Below are 19,861 nucleotides of genomic sequence, written 5' to 3'. Positions count from 1 at the left end.
TGATCCATTCAGCAGACTTTTGATATTCTGCCATGGATTTAACGCTCTTGAGGATACAAAGGAAAGTCCTTGTTTTCCAACAGCTTGTGGTCTTGTGTATGTTAATAATGTATAGCAGTATGTACCATAGTAAGGTAAGTCATTGTGGTACCCAGAGAAAGATCAGGTGTAGTTCATTCTGCCTATAGAGAACTTGAAGACTTCTGGAGCTAGAAGCATTTGAGATGGACATAAAGGATAGGTAAGATTTGGGTAAGAGTATGCTAGAACAACATGCAAAGGCTTACTTGACAATAACGGTTCCTGAATGGGATACAATGTAATGATGACCTCATAACGGGTCTTCATTGCCACTTGTACAGTTTGCTTTTTCTCTTTTGACTGTTAATATAAAATACTGTTTTGCACACTTTCAGTTGGTATCAGTTCTGTCCCTTAACATCTATATTGCAGAAAATATTTTAGCAATCAGGCCAACATGTAATTAGATAAATTTATAGCTAGACAACTTTTAAGTGTATCACCTATTTAAGACTTCTAAAGTGGCATGGTTTCTCAGGAAACCGACTCAAAAAGTGTCAAAAGAAATAATCATGTGATCAGTAAATTAAATGTTTTGACAAAAAAAAAATCATTTTATAACCTAACACATCAACACATTGAAAGTTATCCCAGAGGTGTTTTTCACCAGCCTTTAGTATCACTAAAATAATTGCAAAGTTTTGTTTTTGTTTTGTTTGTTTGTTTTTTGAGTTTTAATTTGAGGGTAAATAGTTATGGATCACAGCTGGATAACTGTTATATCCCCTTAGTGACCTAGACCCTGCCTAATTTTCTAATTTCATACCCAATCTATCTTCATTGTGAGATCAGAGAAACAGCTTTTTGAGACTTCCCTTGTAAGACAAAGGCTGTCAGGAGCTTTTGAACAGATGAACTTGGGTTCAAAACCTTACTATATCACTTGTCTACTGTGTTGCTTTGAGCAAGATTTTAAACTCTGAGCCTTGGTTTCCTTATGTGTAAAATGGAAATACTGGTACCTCACAGGGTTGCTGTTACACTAAGTAAAATAATGTGTAAATCAGTGAGCACTGTGCCTGACAAGTACTTTTTAATATTAGCTGCTGTAGTTATTTTCACGATAATGTTCTTAAATGTTTTTCTTGAGATTGTAATTCACATACTATACATTTAACTCATTTAAAGTGTATAACTCAATTTTTAGTATATTCACAAGTATATGCAACCATTACAGTGGTCAATTTTAGAACACTTTTACACCTCAAAAAAGAATCTGTACCCTTTAGCTATCATCATTCTCCCAGTCCTCAACGATTAAACTAATCTCTCTGCATGTTTCCCTGTTCTGTACAGCACATGAATGGAATTATGTAGTCTTTTGTGACTGGCTTTCACTTAGCATGATGTTTTCAGAATTTACTTATGTTGTAGCATATATCAAAAATTCATTTCTTTATGCTGGAAAATATTCCATTGTATGGACATGCCACATTTTGTTCATTTCCTCAGTGGATGTTTGGGTTGTTTCCACCTGTTAGCTATTATGAATCATGCTGCTATAAACATTTGTTTACAAGTTTTTGTGTAGACACATTTTTATTTGCTTTGGTCATACATCTAGACATTGAATTGCTGAGTCGTATAGTAAATTATGTTACTATTTGAGGACTTACCAGACTTCTAAAGCAGCTGCACCACTTTATATTCCTACTTGCAGTGTATGAGAGTTCTAGTTTCTCTAATCCAGGCCAACACTTGTTATCTGACTTCATTATAGCCATTCCAGTTGGCGTGAAGTGGTATCTCATGGTTTTGATTTGCATTTTTCTTATGATTAATGATGTCACGTATCTTTTCATGTTCTATTATTGCCCACTAGTATGTCTTACTTGGGAAAATGTCCAGATCCTTGTTCATTTTTAAGTTGGATTAATTACCTCTTTATATTGAGCTATTCCTTATATATTCTGGATACAATTTCTGATTAGATAGATGACTTGCAATTTTTCTCCCATTCTGTGGGTTGTCTTCGTTCTTTGAAGCACAAAAGTTTTTAATTTTGATGTCCTTTTTTTTAAAAAAATTGTGCTTTGGTGTCATATCTAAGGATACTTTGCCTAATCCAGTGTCATGAAGATCTACTCCAGTGTTTTCTTTTTCAGTTTTTGCTCTTACATTTAGGTCTTTGGTCCATTTTGAGTTACTTTTTGTGAATGTTATATAAGGTGAGGATCCTAGTTCATTCTTTTGGACGTGGCCATCAAGTTTTCCCAGCTCCTTTCCTTGTAAAGGCCATTCTTTTTTCTTTTTGTCAGCCTTTTGAAAATCAGTTGATCATAGATGTTTGGGTTTATTTCTAGACTCTCAATTCATTACATTAATCTGTACATCTGTCATTGTGGCACTACTACATTCTTGATCACTGTTGGTTGTACTAAGTTGTGGTAAGTGTGAATCCTACTTTCTTCTTTGTAAAGATTGTTTTCGCTATTCTGGTTGCTTGGCAGTTCCATGTGAATTTTACAATCAGTATGTCAATTTCTACAAAGAAGGCAGATGGAATTGTTGCTGAAACTCGGGCTCTGTACCCCCAATTACCAAGGACTGAGTTTTAGGATGAAGTAGAAAAGGCAGCTTTATTTTTTTGCCAAGCAAAGGAGGTCACAGTGGGCTAATGCCTCTGTAAGCCTGTTGGGGAGAGAAGGTATGGGGTTTTATAGTAAGGGTTAAAAAAAAGAGCTCAAGGGGTGGTACTAGGTATGAGGTCACATACAGGGTAACAAATTGTTGCAAAATTGTTTTTGCAGATGCAGCGGATCTGGGTCCCCTTCTGGGTATGATGTTTTCCCTGGCTTTGGGAATCTCTAAATATTCTTGTGCTTAGAACAAAGGGTGTTTAGGAAAGGGGGTTTGTGAAAAAGTGCTCTAGAGAAAAAAATGCAGTTTAAAGTCAGATTGATTAATATACTTACAGCATTTAGGCTGAGGCCAGGGGACCTGCACCTTGAACAACAGAATACAAAGAAACCACAAGTGACTGCATGTTCCATTGAGGTGAGTTATAAACAACAAGATACAAAAAGCAGAAACCCAACTGCCATTTCTGAGGTATCAGGAGCAAAAGCAGGGCACTGAGCATGATCCCCATGTGCAGCACCATGAGGAGGTTGGGCAGACCATCCAAGCCTCTCCTCTCTCCAGCCTAATCCTGGTTGGTAAAAGCATGATCAGGAAAGCCATTTAAGCTATTATACAGTCAAGCAGTTAAAAATACCATATTGTCACCAATGACAATAGGGTCCTGCTTGATTACAGGATTCTGATAGAGATTGCATTGTATGTACATCAATTTGGAGAGTATTATCTTTTGATCTATGAAAGTCTTTTGATCTATGAAATGGGATGTTTTTCTAATTTTCAGATCTTTAGTTTCTTGCAATGATGTTTTGTAGTATTCAGATTATGTTTTTTGTTGTTATTAACTTTATTCTTAAATATTTTATTTTTGGTAGTATGAGAAATGAAATTTTCTTAATTTCATTTTCTGATTGTTCATTTAAAGTGTATAGAAATACAATTAATTCTTGTATATTGACTTTGCATCCTGCAACCTTAACTCATTTATTAGTTCTACAAGTTTTTTAGTGGATTCTGTAGGATTTTCTAAGATCATGTCATACATAAATAAGAGATCATTTTACTTCTTCCTTTCATATCTGGATGCCTTTTATCTCTTTTTCCTGCCTAATTGCCTTGTCTATAACCTCCAATACAATATTGAGTAGAAATGTCAAGAAATCCTTGTCTTCTTCCTGATCTTAGAGGGTAATATTCAGCCTTGACTATTAAGTATATTAGTAATGATTTTTTTTTGCCAATGCCCTTTTTGAGATTGAGGAAGTTCCATTCTAGTTCTAATTTGTTGAATTTTTTTTTATCACAAAATGGTGTTGAATTTTTGTCAAATGCATTTTCTGCTTCTTGAGATAATATGTGATTTTTGTGTTTTATTCTATTGATATTAATCATTATTTTAAAGTGTACCCAAGATTTGTTTTAATCAGGTATAGTAAGGTAACAGATACAGCGACAACTTGCCTTATAATTTCCAAGAGAAAGGAGCATTCCATACAGCCGCATAGGTAAGTATCAAAGTTGGTCAGAAGGCAGGAGCAAAGAGTACATGGCCCATAGCCTTACTGTGGTTTCCACAGGAAGGAATGGGCAAGGCATGTAGGCAAGTTTGAGCAGTCTTAGGATTGGATAGTTTGAGTCGTTTACATAGGTTCTGGGCTTTAGTTGGTCAGGTGCTCTCTAGTTGTCAGGTACCTGACCCTTGGGTGATAATTGGGCAGGGAAAATATTGGCTTGGTATGTGGCTAAGGTAAAGGAGGTATTTGGGATATGGACTTTGGATTGGTTGATTTGCATGAAAAATAAGTTGTTTGCTATCTCTAGGAATTCATTAGTCCTGGGAGGGACAATCTTTCTAGGTCCCAGGTTGTCAAAGCATCATAAAATAATAGAAAATAAAAAATATGATCAATAGAATCATTTCCAGATATTAAACCAGCCTTGCACCCCAAATGATCCCTTGCATCATTTGGTTATGGTGTATAATTCTTTTTGTATGTTCCTGGATTCATGTTGTTAATAATTTATTGAAGATTCTTGTATCTATATTCATAAGAGATATTGGTCTGTAGTTTTTGTGTGTGTATGTGATGTCTTTGGATTAGGTATCATAAAAATAAGTTCGGGAGTGTTCTCCGTTTTGGAAGAGTTTATGAAGAATTGGTATTAACTCTGTAAATGTTTGATAGAATAAAGTAGTCAAGTCATTTCTTTGAGAGTTTTTTGTTTTCTTTTACTACAATCTTCACTTGTAGGTTTATTCAGGTTGTTTTATTTCTTGAGTCTGTTAATACTCTGTATCTAAGAATTTGTCAATTTCATCTAAATTTAGCTAATGTAATCAATTGTTTATACTATTCATTTATAATTTTTACTTTAATCTGGTTTCCTTTGGTTCTGTGAATGTTTGTAATGATAACTGTAAAGTCTTTTTCTGATAACTCCAGTATCTGGTCACTCAATTTCTGTTGCCTGCTTTCCTTCCAGTGTGTGAGTCTTACTTTCCTATTTCTTCGCATGCCTCATAGTTTTTTTTATTGGAAAGTGGACATTTTAGATGATATATTGTAGCAAGTCTGGGTACTGGTCCTCCCACCCCTCAGTAGCTTGTTATTCTTATTTGCTTGTTTATATGTATAGTGATTGGCTGGATTATATTAGTGAAATCTTTCTCCCACCAAGTTCTAATTACTTTTGCCATAATCTTTGCCACAAATATTTTCACCACGTGACTAACTGGCCATGGGGCAGTTTTACCATAAAAAAAAAAATAATGAAAAGTAAAAGGGAATTAAACGACTTTATTTCAAAATACAAAATATTTTAATATGTTTAAAACGTATGTGTATTCATAGCAATACTGCACAAATAACTGGTTTTATTTTGTGGGTTGTACCTAAGCACTTATCTACAAAATCTTTCATTTATAGTATAATGCATTTTTTTGGCTTATTGATTCATTTCCTCATTGGTATTGCACTTTTTCTTTTTCACTAAAATTTCTTCCTTCATTAAGAGAGGTATCAGTTTCCAAACAGTAGGATGCGTATTTGTAATGGAGCTTTGTATTGTGTTGTGAAAGCCTCTGTCTACACTGTTGTTTGTTCTTGGCATATTGTCACCTGTCCTTTGATGGACGTTCCAAAGTTCTATGGGAAATGTGGGTACAACTCTGTGCTTTTAAGGTCTTTGCCTCTTTATTCTCTAAAGTGTGTTTCAAAATAAGAAACAAACTCTTGAGGCAAATAAATCATCGTCATCTGTCAGCTTGTTAAAGCCATCGATAACATGGATAACTGGAAGAAATGCTAATGCATTTCAACCAGTTGGAACCAAACTGTCAACCAGTTATTTTATCTTTCGAGACAAAATTGCCTTATGACCAGTTAGTTTATGCAGTGAAATGTTTGCGGTGAAAATGCCTGCAGCAAAGATGTTTGCAGCAAAAAAGTGCTTAATGGCGAAAATATCAAACATCAAACAACACCCCTACTTTTGTTGTTGCTCCTCAAAAAGATACAGCTTTTGGTATGCCCTGGTCATCCAAGGTTGATAACAGTTTTGGTAGGGCCTCCTGTCTTTCTTGACCACGTCAAGCTGTAAACCCCGCTGACTGCTGATTGTTTGCTATGTTGTTTTCAACAATGCCCTGGGGTACAAATTGCTCTACAAACTAATTCAGTCAAATTCTGGTCCGTTTGAAAGGAATAGTTTCTGAGATCGATGTTTGATATATTTTCTGAGTCCAGGTAGGTTCCTCCCAGCTATCTTATTCCCCAGTTCCTCCCCTGCAAATTAGAGAGCCTATAATTTAACCTGTATCTTCAATCTGCCAATTGCCTTTCATCACAACCACCCTAGGATTGAACTTCTCTACAGGAGCAAATGAAGTCAGTTCTTTTGGGAAGAGATTAGGTGCTATCTGCCCAAGCAGGATCTCTAAACTAGGGCTCTGGACTTCGGGGTGGGGACAACAGCAAGCTACCCTATGTGACACCCTGCTCTAAAAGGCTAGCACTTGGTGAATGTGGAAGAGTAGTGTGAGATCCTCTCAGCTTGTCTCTCCTGGCATAGAACCACCACCTCAGGAACCAGGGTAAGCAACCCCAGTATTCTCAGCATGCTGCAACCAAAGTGGAGCCTCCATTCCATGAGTGGAAAATGGGTAGAAGAAGGAACTCCCGTCTCTCAACCATACTTTCCTCAGACTTATCCTCAGCCACAGGTAGATGGGAGCAGGGTAAGAAATGCCAATATTCTCCTCCCAGGAAGAAATCCCTCCTACTGGAATCTGGGGAGAAAGGGAGGCCCGTGGTTTTAGCTCTGGCATTCCAGAGTAGTCTCCACTTTGCTGAGTTGGCAAGGGAGAGGGAGGGAGTGGTCTTGCTTAGCTACCACAGACTCTTCTTTCTTACCAAATTTTGATAGATTTTATTGAATTGATATTCCTTCATTGGCTGTTTATTCTTATTCTTTTCTTTTTTGGGGGGCGGTGTTGTTTATTCTTAGAACCGTTTCCAGAGGCTTAAAATGGTTGGTTTTTTCATTGTCATTTTTTCATTAATAATTTTCACCAGTTTTACAGGGGGAGTGGGACCATGGAGCTTCTTTCATTGTGATGCTGAAAGTGGATCTCTGACGCTATAGTCATTGCTATTAGTACAGTTGGGTGTTAGATATGCTATTCTCAGAAAGGTAATATGACTAGAGACAAGCCTTTCAAAAATTCTAAGGAAGTATAAGAGCAACTGTTGTCATAACAGCTGCTAAGAATAACATAATTAGAGAACAAAATGAATGAACGGTAAGTTTCTGGCTTAATTTTTTACTAAATATGAAGACCTGGAAAACAATTGGATGACAAAGAAAAATTGCATTGATTGACTCTCAATTTGTAATTTGACTATAGAGAGAGAAGAATTCTGGAAGCAAATGCGTGATTTCCATGCATTCCAGGACTACCATTATACAAGACCCTAAGAATCCAGAACATATGAAGATGTTTACTTTTGACCTGGCATATTGGTCTCACAATGGATTTCAGAAGGATAAAGATGGTGTGTTTATTTCAGCTGACCCAAGCAGTAAATTTGCAGGCCAGGTAAACTGCTTTAAAACAACTTCGATGGAAGTTGTTTCTTTTTTAAATTTAAGTGTTAGCAGTGTAACAGTATAATAATTTTTAATGCAAGAATGGTACAATATATGCTTCCATATGAGAATTTGGTTTTAAATTTATTCCTTTTCATGATAAACATGAGGTCCAAAAAGTGCAACTATTGCTTAGTTAAAATTTTAGACACTCAAATCAGTTATTTCCCAATGTGTTGACATATTTTGAAAAACGAATGTCAGTCAAGTCGATTAATTTTCCTGAGATAAGCAAAATAAGCAAAACTTGTGAGGCACTCAGCATTTGAGAACTTTTGGTTTATTGACTATTTATCACGTACTATGCACTATTCTGCTGTAAAGTTGCTCACAATTTGGTGTTAAGAGACAGGCAAAAAAAAGTACATTCAGATGTTACAGGTTCTGTGACAAGAATATGTATCCGGACAACTACGTGCAAAAGAAAGAATGTTGTACACTTGAAACTAATATAATGTTATATGTCCATTATATCTCAATTTTTTTAAAGATAGCTTTAAAAGACTGCAAGAATTATGCTGTAAAGAGACTTGACTAACTTTGTCAACAGCATTTCCTCTCATTCACAGTGAAGATGAACACCTATTTTTTCTTGACCACCTATTAAAATATTGCAGAATATTGTTTCACATACTGTAGTGCAGAAAAATGTTTCATGTAATTGATTATAGGAGGGTAAATAGGAAGAAATTAGAAATGTAGTTTTATGACTTCTTGGCTTACCTAATATATGAATCACTGACACCCAAAAGAGATTTCAATGGAAAACTGTACAGAAAACTCTACAGCTAACAAAATTTATAGAATGATTCAATTCTCTAAGATTTTATTTATTTAATAAAATTCTATTTTAAAGTTTTCAGTTCATAAAAGTTGACAATAAAAACATTTCTCTAAATCTCCAAGTAGCACAGAAAGAAAAAGACAGCAAAACTAATTACTAAGCTTAGTAAGCGCTCCTTAGTTTTAGCTAATAGCCCATAAGGTAGACTGGATATCCATTATATAAATATAATTTTCTGGTAAGAGTATGGTCACAAGGTTCTGGAAAACCACTGACTAGATTCTATGGTTTAAGTCTGGAGCTCCACTAACGCTTGTACTGCAATAATTTTTCTTCTTTTCTCATGAGAATTGAATAGTGTAAGAAAATTGGCTATTGTCTGTGGTCCATATATAAGTCACTCTATGTTGGTATGTGCATCTTTTCCAGAAATAAAAATTATATAAATAATACAAATATATATATTGCAAAAAGTGGAACATGTAATGCTTACTATTTTATTGATATTAGAGAATAGAATGTACACTTTGAAACAGCCTCAAATAAGAGAATTCATGCTGACTGGCAATAATATGTAATAATAGCTATAATATTATAGATAATACAATAGATAATAAAAGAGCCAGACCACACTCTCTCTTCTAAGCAATTGTGGGCACAAGCACCGTCTCCCACTTAAGGAAAATAAAAGGTATATGTGTATATGTATGTGTTGGCCTCAGAACCACCAGGTCTTGTGAAAAAAGGATTCAGCAGCAGTGGGCTAAAATTAATCTAGTCATTTTGTGATGTTATTATTTGAATGAAAGAATACAGAGAAAGTAGAAAACACTTTGGCCTGTCTCTGTCCCTTGGTGCATTGAAATTTTTGTCTAATTGCTGAATTTTACAGACCTAGCCCATGTTTTGTCAAGGGTGTAAAATACACAAATCCGATACTGATGGATACTAGCTGGTTGAAGATCCATGGTGATCCCTGGTAATCAGTGTTTTCCAAATTGACAAATCCCTTTTTGGTTTCTAGCTTTATTCCATTGGTCATAAGAAAGCATCTGAGTTATACTTCCAGTTAAGTTGTATGATACTAATTAAGGTGGAATTCATTAAAACCAGAATATTTGATTTTAAGAGTACTGTGAAAAGCCTGTGCTGAACATGATGCCTGTGATCTTCTTTCCAGAGAGATGTTTTCCACGACCTTGGCAGGGGGATTCTGGACAGTGCTTGGCAAGGCTATAATACTACTCTCCTGGCCTATGGCCAAACTGGCTCTGGAAAAAGCTATTCCATGATTGGATTTGGAGCAAACAAGGGTATTATTCCAAATGTGTGTGAAGAGCTATTTAAAGCAATTGAGAACCGGGAGAAAAATCAAGAATACCAGGTATGTATTATTCTAAAACTCCTTCTTTAAGAATTTTTTTTTCATTTTAGAAATTCCCTGTCCCCATTGGAAGTTATCAGCATCTCTATTTTAGGATAATATTAATTTTCCATACCAAAATGTTTACATGATTACCAAATCAATTTGCAGCTAAATAAATGTTAAATTTTTCTGGTTCTATGGGTGCAAACCAAAGGAAATATTTTTAAAAGGCATTTTGAGTATGATAGAAGCAGGCTTCTTAAATGCTGACAATAATGAAGGAATATTGTTGAGGCTTATAACACAAAACCTAAGCTAACTTAAGTCTCTGGTTCCCTTTGCTCCCCTCTTCTACCAAGGTTGTGAGTGTGTTCTCATCTTAATTTTTATTTCTAAATAAAGAATATTATTTTGTTTCTTAATTGTCCAAGCGTAGTTTCTTTTTTTTAAATTTTTTTAATTTGAAATATAGTCAGTTATAATATGTCAGTTTCTGGTGTACAGCATAATGTCCCAGTCATGCATATATATACATATATTTGTTTTCATTAAAGATTACTACAAGGCATTGAATATAATTCCCTGTGCTATCCAGAAGAAACTTGTTTTTTATCTATTTTTATATATAGTGGCTAACATTTGCAAATCTCAAACCCCCAAATTTATCCCTTCCCATCCCATTTCCCCAGTAACCGTACCATTGTTTATTTACTATGTGTGTGAATCTGTTTCTTTTGTAGATGAGTTCATTAATGTCCTTCTTTTTTTTTAGATTCCACATATGAATGATATCATATGATATTTTTCTTTCTCTTTCTGGCTTACTTCACTTAGAATGACGATCTCCAAGTCCATCTATGTTGCTGCAAATGGCAATATATATATATATATATATTTATGGCTGAGTAGTATTCCATTGTATGAATATACCACATCTTTTTTATCCAGTCATCTGTCAATAGACATTTAGGTTGCTTCCATGTCTTGGCTATTCTATGTAATACTGCTATGAACATTTGAGTGCATGTATCTTTTCAAATTAAGAGTTCCCTCTAGATATATGCCCAGGACTGGGATTGCTGGATCATATGGTAAGTCTATTTTTAGTTTTTTGAGGAATCTCCATACTATTTTCTGTAGTGGCTGCACCAAACTACATTCCTGTCAACAGTGTAGGAGGGTTCCCTTTGCTCCACACCCTCTCCAGCATTTATCATTCATAGACTTTTGAATGATGGCTATTCTGACTGGTGTGAGGTGATATACCTCATTGTAGTTTTGATTTGCATTTCTCTGATATTTAGTGATATTGAGCATTTTTTCATATGCCTATTGGCCATTTGTATGTCTTCATTGGAGAATTGTTTACTTAGTTCTTCTGCCCACTTTTGGATTATGTTGTTTTGTTGTTGTTGTTGTTGTTGTTATTAAGTTGTATGAGCTCTTTATACATTCTGGGAATTAAAGCTTTGTGAGTCACATCACATGCAAATATTTTCTCCCATTCTGTAGGTTGTCGTTTTGTTTTGTTTATGGTTTCCTTTGCTGTGCAAAAGCTTATAAATTTCATTAGGTCCCATTTGTTTATTTTTGCTTTTTTTTCTGTTGCCTGGGTAGACTGCCCTAGGAGAACATTGCTAAGATTTATGTCAGAGAATGTTTTGCCTATGTCTATCAGTGGATGAATGGATAAAGAAGATGTGGTATATATTTACACAGTGGAATACTGTCCATCTGTCAAAAAGAATGAAATCCTGACATTTGCAAAATGGTTGGACCTTGAAAGTATTATGCTAGGTGAAATATGTTAGGTGGAGAAACTCAAGTACTGTATGATTTCACTCTTATGTGGAATCTAAAAAAACAAAACAAAAACAAAATAAAATGAAAACAATCTCATAGATAAATTTAGTGGTTATCAGAGGAGAAGAAGGTTGGGGGATGAGTGAAACTGGTGAAGTGAGTCTACTGTATAGTGGCGCATGGTAACTAGTCTTGTGTGATGATCACTTTGTGGTCTATACAGATGTCTAATTGTAATGCTGTACACCTGAAACTTACAAAATAAAAAAGTTTTCTTCTATACTCCACATTGTGTGTTTTCTCTGAGTTCCTATTTTCTATTGTTTATTTTGATCTCTCTTTCATACTGGAAGCTATCCTTGTTTGCTAATCCTTGACCAATTGTTTATTTTAGTTCCCTTTTCTTTTAGCTTCTTCCTTTGTAGTTTGATGATTTTCTTTAGTGTTACGCTTGGATTCCTTTCTCTCTAGTTCTTGTGTATCTATTGTAGATTTTTAATTTGTGGTTACCACGGAGTTCAAGTATCTTGACTTATACCTACATCTAGCTTTAAACTGGTGGTCGTTTAAGTTCAAACACATTCTAAAAAAAATCTACATTTTTTTGCTCCCCTTTTCCATGTTTTGTGTTTATGATGTCATATTTTACAACTTCATGCTTATCTCTTCACCGTTTAATTCTAGCTAACTATCATTTTTGTCTTTTAATCTTCATACTAGTTTATTTAAGTGGTTGAGCCACAGCCTTTACTATATATTTACCTTTATTAGTGGAATTTTTCTTTTCCTACAAGTTCTTACTTGTTGTAGCCTTTTCTTTTCTACTTAGAGAAGACTTTTTAACATTTCTTTTAGGTTGATTTAGTATTGGTGAACTCTTTGAGTTTTTGCTTGTCTGGGAAATTCTTTCTCTGTCCTTCAATTCTAAATGATGATCTTGCTGGGTAGAGTATCCTAGGTATGTCTTGGGTTGGGTCTGTTTGGGTTCATCTTGTTTGGCACCCTCTGTACTTCCTGTACCTGGATATCTCTTTGTTTGGTAAATTATTTATCTATGTTTTATTAGTTGTTTTTTTGGGGGGGGATTTCACTTATTCTTTCATTTAAAACAAATTCCTCTGTCTTCTCATTTTCCTTAACTTTCTCTGTCTCTCTAAAGTTAGGTGAAACAGTTACCTGTTGCAGTCTTGCAGAGGTGTTTTTGTGTGAGCTTATCCCTATACAATTTGTGTGTGCCCAGTGGCTTTGGTGGGAGAGCTGAATCTGACATGAGCACATGAGTTAGGTCTTCCCCCAGGGTGTGCTGGCAGCTATCACCCTGGTAGGAGCTGGGGCTGGAGTTGGAGGAACTAAGGTCAGACCTAGGTGTGTGAGCCAGGGCCTCTCCCCTCTGCTCAGTGACTGTCACTGCCCTATACGGGGTAAGGCTGAGTCCCAAGTTGCTGAAGCAGAAGCTCTGAGGGTTGGATCCACGCTGGCTCTGTTCCCTCTTAAGTGTGCTCTTCCTCCTCCTCCCAACAGAGGAGAGCCTTTCTGGGGCAAGAGGGGCTGGAGGCTGGAGTGGATGCTCGGCTCAGGCTGGAGGCTGGAGTGGATGCTCGTCTCAGGCTAGTTTCACTCGCAGGAAACTAGCCAGAGTCCCATGACAGTTTTACTCTCTCTCTGCCTTGTTTTGGGAGTAAGCAAGTGTGTGTACATTCTGTGAGTGGAATCTAAGTTTCTTACAACCCTGCTGTCAGTCCTACTGGTTTTCAAACCAGCTATGGGGACTCATCCTCCCAGTGTCATACCCCAGGGCTGAGGCTCCCACTATGTGGTTCAAGCCGCTCACTCCCGAAAAGGATCTGCAAGCCTGTGTAATACCCTTCCTCTTCTGTGTCTCCTCCTAGGGTGCAGGTCCCAACTGATTGTTCCCTTCCCTTCCTAACCTGATTCTGTGTGGACCTTTCTTTCAGCCTTGGTTTTGTAAGAGTCTTTCTGCTAGTTTCAAATTTGTTTTCAGTGAGAATTGCTCCACATACAGATACATTTTTGATGTGTTAATGAGGGGAGGTGAGCTCTGCATCCTCCTACTCTGCCATCTTGATCTCCCCTCCCATTTGTTCATTTTAAAACATGAGTCACTCTGAAGCTAGTTGGAAGCTCTGAGGACGTGAGGTTTGACTGGCAAGATTCACCACAAGGTGACTAATAGACAGGCTGGCTTTTCACGGGTAGGGGATGATGGTGGCAAAATGTCAATATCTTAGAACATTTTCTCTAGACTAGAGTCATTCAGATCCCTCCAGTCTCCTGTTTAAGAGATGTAATCCTGGCTAGCAATGTTCCAGAAGCACGGTACAGTAAAGACCAATGTTTTTTTCTACATATGTTTAGATTGGAGGGTAAGCAATAAAGAACAACTTTTTCTGTTCACAGTTGAAACTGAAACACACACAGAGTTTTGTATCTATTTTTAATTTATATTAAGAACTTCGTATCATTAAAATTATTTGAGAACCTCGTATTGCATGGGAAAGAGCCTTACTATATTTAATATTAGCCTTTTCCTTTGTTATACATTTATGTTGTTTCCATGTTACTTTTTTTTCCCCCCCAAAGATGTCTGTTTCAAGAGACTCTTAATTTATGCTCTTTTCTACACAGGTTACATTCAGTATGCTGGAAATTTACAACGAACAGGTAACAGTGATTATATTCTGACATACAAATCTAACTTACTCTCTGCAGCTTAATAAACGTCAGGGGTTCCCCCTCACCTATCCTGCACGTAAAGTCAAAACTCATCATCCCGGCATTGACCATCCAGCCCTAACCTACCTCTTTTTAGGCAGGTTCAGCTTCGTTTTGTTTCTTTTTATCTCCACAGTCTCTGTGCTTCAGCCACATAAAACTGCTCTTGCTTTCCAGAACATGTCATTCTTTCCTGCATTTATCCTTCCTCTTCCTGAAATGCCCTCCCTGCTTCCTCTGGCCTGAAAGAACCCACTAGACTTCAAAATCCAGCTCAGATGTCAGTTCCTCTATACATGCTCAGACAGTTGGCTTCAGTCAGCCTAGCTTCAGTACAGGGGCGAGCAAAGTACAGATGGAAAATATTTTAGGCTTTGGGGGCCATAATGTCTCTGTCACAAGCACTCAGCTCTGCCCTCACAGCACAAAAGCAGCTACACGTAAGCGAGGATACGTGAGTGAGTGGACGTACCAATAAAACTGTTTAGAGACTGAAGTTTGAATTTCAGATAATTTTCACATGCTACAAAATTTTTTTTTTTTTCAGCCATTTAAAAATGTGGAAAACTTTCTTCCCTTAAGGATCATACACAAACAAGTGGAGGGCTGAATCTGGCTCCCAGGATGTAGTTTGCCTGATCATAGTTAGAGCATTCTTTGAAATCCTCTCATTTACGGGCTGTGTGACTTTGGAGAATCACTTTATCTCAGAGCTCAGTTTGCTCATTTATAAAGTAGAGGCTTTAAAATAAGACACTGCGCACTGAGATGTACTGAATTTTAAATGTCTAATGCAGTGCCTATCACATATATTCAGCAAGTGCTTTTCCATCCTGGCCTCTCCCTTTGCACTTATATTATGCTGTAAATTTTTATTTACATATTTATATCTCCAGAATACATAACTGCACCTTTCTATTGGCAATACTTAGTACAATATTTGGTCTAGAATGGATGCCCCTAAGGTTTGCTGAGTGGGTAAACTGACAAAGGTATCTAAAATTATTTATTCTTTTTTCCACAGGTAAGAGATTTGCTGTCCAGAACCAAGAAACCTGGAGGGCTAAAAGTAAGAGAAGACCAACAGCTGGGCTTTTATGTGGATGGTCTGAAGTCAGTGCCTTGTGAGAACTATGCACAAATTGAAAGACTGATGGAACAAGGAACAAAAATAAGGACCACAGCTTCGACCAACATGAATGCCAGCAGCAGCCGTTCTCACATGGTCATCACCATTCAGTTCAAGCAGGTGAGATTCAAATGGATGCACTGTCCGGACCTCCCACCAAGGTGGTCCATGGGAAGGGGTCCCAGGGGCATTATGGGCTGGTGAGTATTATGGAATCTTTTTAGATTTGACCTATGGATTAAGGTGGCCACTTTCAATCATAGGCTACAGGGTCAGAAGCAGGAGAAAGTGAGGCACTTGCTCTTTTCTTGCCTCCCCCCACATCCATGCCCCACCCCGGCTAAGTGAGCACATTACTAAGGGAGGGGTGGTAGTAAGGTCTACCAGATCCCAGAAGTGCCCGTGGGACTAAGGCTGCCTTCCCTCAAGAAAATTCCATGTTCTGAGGAATGAGTTTTGCCACCCTAGTTGATCAAATGGGGGAAATATGACAGTGACTCTGTGGTTTGTCGTGGAGAATTCCATTAGTATCCCTTCTGTTCATCACCAATATGATGATGACCAGCTTTCAGATCCATGAGCCTAGGGGACCACTGGATACTGAGGTGCCTCTCTAATGTTTGGAAGTACCAGTATAAAGTCTTTGAAACCGGCCAATCTATGTAACCCTCCACTAACTAGAATCTTTGGTAAACTAGAGCATACTTTTCTCCTTCGTTCTCCTTGGTGGATTTCAGCCAGTGATCTCTACCATTATCAGAAATGGTTATTCACAAAGCCTGGGAAAACATTATAGTTAGCTACAGTTTTACCACCTCTGTTCCCTAAACCGCAGCGCTGGTAACAGATAAAACAGTAATAAGTGAACATTGTCCTGCTCTAACCAGGGACAGTGGGAAAATACTAAACCATGTATGACTGTTTACGAGTTCTGAACCTTTGGGAAATTTAACTTTCTTGAGTCTGCGTTTCTTGTTCTGTAAAATGAAATAAATAGCTATCCTCATAGGAATATTGGGAAGCTTAAATAAGATACCGCATTTTAAAGAACTTTGTAAACTTTTAAGTATTATTCACTTGATTTTGCAATGTTGGTAAGATTCATAAACTTCATATATGATTTGCCCTGCTATTTTTTTTAACTTGGTATTTAGAGGCAAGAGATGAAATCAACTGAAAAAATGAGCATATTCTGTTTATTGGTGTCAGTAATAATATTTACACCTATTAGTGTATGCCAGGCATGGTTAGAACCATTACACCTTTTATCGTTTACCCTCATAACATCTCAGTCATATGCTATCATCCCTAGTTTACAACTGAGAAAGTTGAAACTCTGAAAAGCTGTCATTTGCTCATTGCCATGTAACCAGCAAGGGAATCTGCAGGATTCCAAAATACATTGTTCTTTCCACTACATGACATCTTGAACAGTTGCTTATTTTGCAGATTTCACAGTATATTTAAACTGCTTATTGATCTTAGAAATACTTGGTATCTAATATAACATTGGAAATTGCTTTGCAAAATTGGGAAGGGGCAACTGAGACAGCTGGGCCCAGTAATGTGGTTGTAAAATGTCATTGTAAAGAGGATGGCATTTTAACTTGTAAATTTTATTATGCCTTTTCTGAGTGGAAAATATAATTAGAAAAAAATATTTTAGAATGTAAAATAGATCGACTTCTTATGTAGCCTGCTACTACTCTAATAGCATGACCTGTGGTGCTTCCTCTCAGGTTTTCCTAGACAGAGACCTCACCAAACAATCCAGTATTAATCTGGTGGATTTAGCCGGAAGTGAAAGGCAGAAATCTTCAGGATCAGAAGGAGACAGACTGAGGGAAGGATCTCGAGTTAACTTAAGTTTAACCAATTTAGGAAATGTTATCAGGTAAATAATCAGTGAATAGGTAATTATTTGTGCCATAAAAATGACCTCAAATATCAAAATTTAGATTAATCATAACCCTTGGTTCGTGACCCACTATCATTGATTCATTCCTGGCCCTCGTATAGACTTTATTTTAAACTAGTTAATTGCTTTTAAATAAAATAACCAACACTAAAAAAACACCATACAACCCAAGAAACAGTTGGTATTCCTTTCCTGTGCTCCCTTGGGGGTAACCATCATTTTGAATTTTATCTTTATCTCCCTTCCTCCCCTCTTCCTTCCTTCTTTCTTTCTCCCCTCTCTTTCTTCCCTCTTTCTTTCAACCTTCCTTGTTTTATCACATGAGTATTATTATTTAGTGCACTGGTTTTTGTATTTTATAAAAAGGGTAAAATGTTATATGGTCTTCTAGAGTTTGCATTTTTTAAAGTTATTAAGGTATAAATTACAGTAAAGTGTGCAAATCTTAAATTTGAGTTCAGCTCAATGAATTTTTTTACACATGTATTAAATTTTTCACAAAGCAAATGGAAATCTCTAAGCTCCTTCCCAGATCCACCTGACATCATTGTTTAAATTAGTGCACTGAATTCACACACACACACACACAGACACACACACAGACACACACACACACACACACACACACGTGCACATGCAACATTGTATTACAGTTTTTATATATATTGGATTTCATGAAAATATTTTCTATGAGATACTTTTGATTCCCAAAGGAAAGGAGGAACACTCAGAGTCAGGAATGCAGACCTATTACAGAAATATATATTATAGTTTTACGTATATAGTAGTGCAAAGCTATGTTCTCAACATAATTACCTGCAACAATGGATCAACTCAATGAATTTTTATATATGTATATATCTATGTAGTTACCACCTAGACTGAGATATAGAACATTTCCAAAACCCAGAAAGCTGCCTCAAAGCCCCTCCTGGTTTTTAATCCCACCAAAAGGAACTGACCTTTGTTGCCAAAGATTAGTTTTTCCTGACTGTATTGATTTTCGTATAAATGTAATCATTTATATGAGGTCATTGTCTTTTGCATCTGGCTTCATTCACTAAGAATTGTGTCGTGAGACTAATCCTTGTTTTTTCATGTAGCAATTATTAGTTTATATTGCTATGCAGTATGGCATTGTAGGAATATACCACTATTTACCCATTCTCCTATTAACGGACATTTAGTTTGATTTCAGGTTTTGATTATTATGAATAAAGTTGCTATCAACATTCTTGTACATGTACTTTGGGGAAAATAATTACTCCTCCTCCTAAGTATATACCCAGGAGTAGAGTTTGCTTTTAGATTCAACATTATTAACAATACCTATCCATGTTATGTGTGGCACTGGTTAATTCATTTTTTGTTCTCTAAGAGATCCATCCATGTTGTTACAGTAGCAGTTGTTACTTCTTTTTCATTATTATATAGTATTCCATTGTGAGAATATGCCACAATTTATTCCTTCATTCTCCTGTTAATTGGCATTTTGATTGTCTCCAGGTTTTTGTTTGTTTTTTGCTATTACAAACAATGCTACTATGAACATTCTTGTGCAGATCACTGGGTATCAATATTTTAAAGTTTCTTTGAGTATAGTCAAAGAGCTGAAATTGCTGGGTTTCATATATAAGGTGTGTGAATACCTAATTTTTTAAGCTGGTGACAAATTGTTTTTCAAAGTGGTTGGCTCAACTTAAATTCCCAGCACAATGTATAACATATCCCATTGATCTGTATCTTTTCTAAGGTTTGATATTGTCAGATTTCTTGATATTTACCAGTTAAATGGGTATAAATATATTTTACTATGGCCTTGATAGTCTTGGTTACTAGCAAACTTGAGCATCATTTGATCTGTTTTTTAGCAATATGTTTCCTCTCAAAATATCTGTTTTTATGTTTTCCCCATTATTCTGTTGGGTTGTTGTCTTTTTCATTGATCTGTGGATTTTTTTTTAATGTATTTTGTATTATTTTTTTCTCAGGTGTATGTATTATAAATATCTTCTCCCAGATAGTAGCATGTCTTTTCACTTTCTTTAAGGTGTCTATTGATAAGCAGAAGCTATGGTTTGTGTTTTGAATTTTTGCATTTTCTGTGTCTTGTTTAAGAAAATATATACTTAAGTTCTAATCCATCTGGAGTTGATATCTGTGTACAAAGTGGGCATCCTTTTAGTTATTTTTTCCCCTAATAGATGACCAATTATTCAGTTTCATTTTTTAGATATTCTCTCCTTTCCCCAGTGATCTATGCTATTTCTGTCATATGTCAAAATTCAGTATATGCTTACTGTTTCTTGGCTTTTTATC

General features: G+C 36.3%; 1 protein-coding gene across 1 annotated transcript in view; it reads left to right on the top strand.

Moving 5' to 3' along the window:
- Positions 1 to 19,861, top strand: part of LOC105100206 (kinesin-like protein KIF28P) — a 56,493-nt gene that overhangs the window by 1,425 nt on the left and 35,207 nt on the right. Inside the window, 5 exon segments of the mRNA XM_064477253.1 lie at positions 7,568 to 7,759; positions 9,774 to 9,977; positions 14,409 to 14,444; positions 15,520 to 15,744; positions 17,364 to 17,518. Coding sequence (XP_064333323.1) covers positions 7,568 to 7,759; positions 9,774 to 9,977; positions 14,409 to 14,444; positions 15,520 to 15,744; positions 17,364 to 17,518 — 812 coding nt within the window.

Source organism: Camelus dromedarius, chromosome 21 (assembly GCF_036321535.1).
Source record: "Camelus dromedarius isolate mCamDro1 chromosome 21, mCamDro1.pat, whole genome shotgun sequence".
Classification (NCBI taxonomy): domain Eukaryota; kingdom Metazoa; phylum Chordata; class Mammalia; order Artiodactyla; family Camelidae; genus Camelus; species Camelus dromedarius.
Note: the sequence above shows the minus strand (reverse complement) of the source record. Positions and strands in the feature narration are given on the sequence as shown.